General features: G+C 61.0%; 1 protein-coding gene across 1 annotated transcript in view; it reads left to right on the top strand.

Moving 5' to 3' along the window:
- The window catches only part of DCTN1 (dynactin subunit 1), a 61153-nt gene that overhangs the window by 19520 nt on the left and 36572 nt on the right, over positions 1-5061 (top strand). Inside the window, exon 6 of the mRNA XM_033511592.1 lies at positions 2997-3014. Within this exon, the coding sequence (XP_033367483.1) occupies positions 2997-3014 (18 nt within the window). The remainder of the gene's footprint in view (positions 1-2996; positions 3015-5061) is intronic.

Genomic DNA, 5061 nt, shown 5'->3' with positions numbered 1-5061 from the left:
AGTGCTATCCCGGTCTCCACGCAGGAGCAGCTGGGTGAGTGTCCAGGTTGTTATCCCGGTGTTATCCCAGTGTTGTCCCAGTGTTGTCCTGGTGTTATCCCGGTGTTACCCCAGTGTTACCCCTGTGTTATCCCAGTGCTATCCCGGTCTCCACGCAGGGGCAGCTGGGTGAGTGTCCAGGTTGTTATCCCAGTGTTATCCCAGTGTTGTCCCGGTGTTATCCCGGTGTTACCCCAGTGTTATCCCGGTGTTGTCCTGGTGTTATCCCGGTCTCCACACAGGGGCAGCTGGGTGAGTGTCCAGGTTGTTATCCCAGTGTTACCCCAGTGTTACCCCTGTGCTATCCCAGTGCTATCCCAGTCTCCACGCAGGAGCAGATGGCCCATTCCAGCCCGGAGCAGGTCCCAGCTGTTCTGTTGAGCGCAGAGGGGCCACCCCAAGCCCCGTTAACCCTTTAAAGGAACGGATAATCCGATGGGCTCCATAATCCCACCTGACCCCGGCTGCCCAAACCGTGTCCCATGGCAGCGCCTGGATGAGCCCAGGGCTGCTTTTCCTGCTGTTCCTCGGGCTGGTGACACCCCTGTGGCAGCTCTTTGTGTCCCCAAGCGAGTCCCTGGTGATTTTTGGGATGGGACCCTCTGGGGCCAGGAGCCGAGCAGCATCTGCTGCTGCAAATGGATGATCCCATGGAAAAGGAGTTAACCCTGGAATCTCCAATCCCTCCGACAGCCAGGAGTTCTCCCATCTGTGGTGGTGCCACAACCTCCTTCTCACGCATTTAGGATAAGAAACCTCCCTTAACCCATCCCTGAGGAGTTCCAGGCACAGCCCAAAGCACCATTTTCCCAGGGTTAAATTGCATTTTCTCCTTGCTGCTGCATTTATTGGATCTTTGTGTGGGAAGAGTTGATATATTCTGGATTTAGGGAGCGGAGGAGAGGAGCTGGTTCATTAGAGCAGCTCTAATCCCCATAATTATCTTAAAGATAAATCCGTGTGAGCCTTCACGTGGCTCCTCCAGGGATGGATGCTGCACTTGGATCATTCCGGGGCTCACGGATCCGGGATGATTTTATCTGGAAGCGCTTCCTGAGGGGTTCCTTTTCCTGCTGGTTTGGGCTGGTGGGAATGGGAGGGAGATTCTGATGGAGCATTAGAATGATGCCAAAAGCTGGGTCCTGAAGAGGCTTCTTCGTTAAAGAGAGGAATTTCAGCTCCCAAAAATGTCCCTTGGGAACGCTCCCCTGCTCCCAGCGCCTGGCAGCAGCCGGAGGGAGCCGTGGGAAATGGGATCATGGAATGGGATGGGTTGGGAGAGACCATAGAGCACATCCATGGACACCTCCTGCTCTCCCAGGTGGATCCAACCTGGCCTTGGACATTCCCAGGGATCCAGGGGCAGCTGGAGGAAATCTGGGAATTGCAGCCCAGGCAGGAATTCCTTCCCAGGATCCCAGCCCAATCTCTCCTTTCCCAGTGGAAGCCATTCCCTGGCTCCTGTCCCTGCAGCCCTTGGCCCCAGTCCCTCTCCAGCTCTCCTGGAGCCCCTGCAGGGACTCTCAGCATTCCCTGCATTTTGCCCTTCTCCAGGGGAACATTCCCAGCTCTCCCAGAGCTGAGGGGCTCCAGAATCCTGGAATGGTTTGGATTGGAGAGGACCTTAAAGCCCGTCCAGTTCCATCCCTTGCCACAAGCCAAGGACACCTCCCCTTATCCCAGGTTGTTCCCCACTCCATCCAGCCTGCCCTTGGAAACTTCCCCCACAGCAGCTGGATTCCCCCATCCAGGGCTTTCCAGGGTTTTTCTTCAGGAATCAGATCCCAGCACAGATCAGTTGGACATGGGATATCCCCAGCATGACATCCCTGGGGTGCTGCTTCCAGGGAATGTCATCAGCCCTTGGGGAAAAAGAGAGATTTTCCAGGAGATTGGCAGGATTGTGCCGAGGGTCTGGAAATGCTGGAGGTAAAATTCCCTCCATGTGAGGAGGGTTGGGCGTGCAGGTGAGCTCCTCTCCCCTCAGAATGTGGGAATATTGGGAGATAGCGCAGTTGGGAGCCGGATGAAGTCTGTGTTTGTGTTACATAACGCGTTGGAATAGACGGGATTTAAGGTTGGTGCGTGGAGAGGGAGCTGCTGTCCTGCTCTCCAGCACTCCGTGGGGCAGGACACGGCTTCATGGAGAGTTTGGTGACATCCTGCGGGTTCCCAGCAGAGTTCTTGTCCAGGGAATGCCGGGCAGGAATTGCGGGAGCGGCCCTGGCAGGGCAGCGAGGCTGAGGATGGTGCTGGACACTCCCCTGAGCGCCCAGCGCGCTCCGCAGGGGCGTTTTCAGGGCAGGGATTTTGGGGCAGGGGCTCTCCGAGCCTCGGGGGAGCCTCTCCGCACCCTCAGCCGCGCAGAGCTGCCCTGAGCTCCCGGCAATTCGCCCGTGTCGGCCCGTGGCCATCTGTCCATCCCTCCGGGCTCGGCGCCGTCCATCTGTCCATCCTGGCTCCGCTCCGTCCGTCTGTCCGCTCCCGGCGGATTTACCGGGCGCTCGCAGCCGCCGGCACCGCGGGGACACCGAGCGCGGCCACGGGAGCATCGCGGTGGCACCCGGGGGCTGTCCCGGGGGGGCTCCGAGCCTCTGCGAACCTTCCCCCCCTCCTCCCCGTCCCCCTCCCCGAGCGCAGCATCATCATCACATCCGCACCATCCTCATCCTCATCCGCGCAGCGCCCGGCTCCTCGGTGCAGCGCCCGGCGGTGCGGCCCCTCCGCGGTGATGTCATGAGCCGCCGGGGCGGTGGTTGGAGCCACCGGCGGAGCGGGGACGAGCGGCCGCGGCCGGGGGGGGCTGCCCTGCACCCCCTGAGCCCCCGCCGAGCCCCCGGGCAGGACGTGGCGAGCGGCCGGCGGCGGCCGCGGCCATTTGCCGTGTCCGGCCGTGCCCACTGACCCGCTGCTCCGTCTCCTCCCGCTCCGGCCGTCCCTGCGCGACGATGAGGCAGGCCCCGGCCACACGCAAGGTACGGTCCGCACCCGCATCCCCCGGCACATCGCATCCCCGCTTCCCAGCCGCCTCCTCGCTCTTTTTCTCCCCTGTTTTCCCCCCGGGCTGTAATTGGGAGCGTGACGGGCTCGGGGAGGAGGGGGGCGGTGGGTGAGCATCGGTTCATGGCTGGCTTTGCCTTCCCGGCTCCCGGAGTCCCCTCTCCGTGTCACCCGGGCAGTGCAGCGGCTCTGCGGCTCTGCCGGGGCCCTGTCCCCTCTGCCTGGGGGGGTCCGTGCTGTCCCTGCTGCCTGTGTTGTCCCCGCTGTCCCCGCTCCAGGGCTGCCGGTGCCATTCCTGCTGTCCCCAGCGCCATCCCCACAGCCTGAGAGTGTCAGTGCCGCTCCTGCTGCCGGTGCCACCCCTGCTTCCAGTGCCACCCGTGCCCACCCTGTCCCCAATCCCGCTTTTCCTGCCGGCCACGCTGTTGGGTTCAGCCTTTGGCATTCCCAGAGGCTGCCATTCCCGCAGGTGACAGCGTGGGCACTGGCCTATATGTTTATTTTTAGTGTAACCACGATGTCACTGCTCAGCTTAAAGAGAAATCCTGGGAATTTCTGGCTGATGGCAGGGAATAGATCCGAGCTGTGCCGGTTCCTGGCAGTAAATGCTCCCGGTTTACACCTCCCTGAGCTCAGACACCAACGCTCCTCATCACGTGTCCCTCTTCATCCTTTTCCCCATGGAAAGTTTCAGGGATGCTGCTTTCCCTCTGCCCCTTTGGAGCGGGGGCTGCCGGTGCTCGGCCCCACGCCTGGATTCCATCCGGCTTTTCCCCTTGCTCCTCTCCTTGCCCATGGAATCGCACCGTGAGACCAGGCACCTGCTGGCTTGTTTAAAATGCAGAATTCCCAGCAGAATCCCAGGGAGCCACACCCTGAGGGGCTCATCCTGCTGCCTCAGGCAGCTCCAGCACAGGGGAGGTGCCTCCCAAATTCCCAGGAATCGAGTGGGGTGGCATCAGCATGGACCAGCTCTGGGTCAGTGCCCGGGCATCACCTCCGGCACTGCCTGCCCCACTCAGCACCTCCTGCCAATCCGAATCTTCCTGGAAACTCTGGGAATCCTCCACAGCAGCAGCCACGGTCTGGAAGTTCAGACTCAGTCCAGGAGAAGGCTCCAGTGACATTCCTGCCCTGTCCTGCCCGCTGGAAGGTGACATTCACACATTGCTGCTCATCCATCCAACACATCCAACATCCCAGCTGGATCGGGATTCCCACACCTGGAGCAGAACCGAATCACCCCACCACAGTCAGTCCTGGGTATCCAGGAGGATTTTTCCTGCTGCCAGGAGCTGAGCCCATCTTGGAGCCCCCAGCGCTCCCCTGGGAGCAGAGGTTTTGTAATTCCATCAAATATTGATGCAGCAGCGTTACACAGCAGAGCCCGGAACATCCATCCCCAGCGGGGGGCTCGGAGCATCCCGGATCCAGGAGGGTCCAGCTGGGCTTGGAGCCTCTGTTCCCAGTGCTGGCACGGGGCCGGATACCGGAAAATCCGTGTCCCATCCTGGTCACCGGCTTTTCCAGAGCCCAGGGATGGCCGGCTGGGGACAGATGGATGGACAGGAAGACACCAACATGGAGAGGAGCCCAGCCATCCCCCATTCCTGATGGAGAGAGCAGCTGGAGCATCCCAGAGCTTCCCTTTGCCACGGATCCCGGGGGTCTTGGAGCTGCAACTTCCAGTGGTCTGCACGTGGCATCACATGGAGGGGACCAAAACTCCCAAGGATGCACAGAGCAGGATTATTCCCTGTCATTCCACACGGCTTTAGGGACACTTACCAGGAGGCTTCTCCCCGTTTTTGGGGTTTGGTGTGGCTCGAGTTGGTGTCCCCCACCCCATGGCCAGGACAAGGCTCAGTGGCCCTCAGCTGAGGGCTTGGTGTCCCCCAGGACAGGGATCAGTGTTCCACATGGCCAGGACAAGGCTCAGTGTCCCCCAGGGAAGGACTTGGTGTCCCCCAGGACAGGGATCAGTGTTCCACATGGCCAGGACAAGGCTCAGTGTCCCCCAGG

Source organism: Parus major, unplaced genomic scaffold, assembly GCF_001522545.3.
Source record: "Parus major isolate Abel unplaced genomic scaffold, Parus_major1.1 Scaffold372, whole genome shotgun sequence".
Taxonomy (NCBI): domain Eukaryota; kingdom Metazoa; phylum Chordata; class Aves; order Passeriformes; family Paridae; genus Parus; species Parus major.
This window is presented reverse-complemented; position numbering and strand designations above follow the sequence as displayed.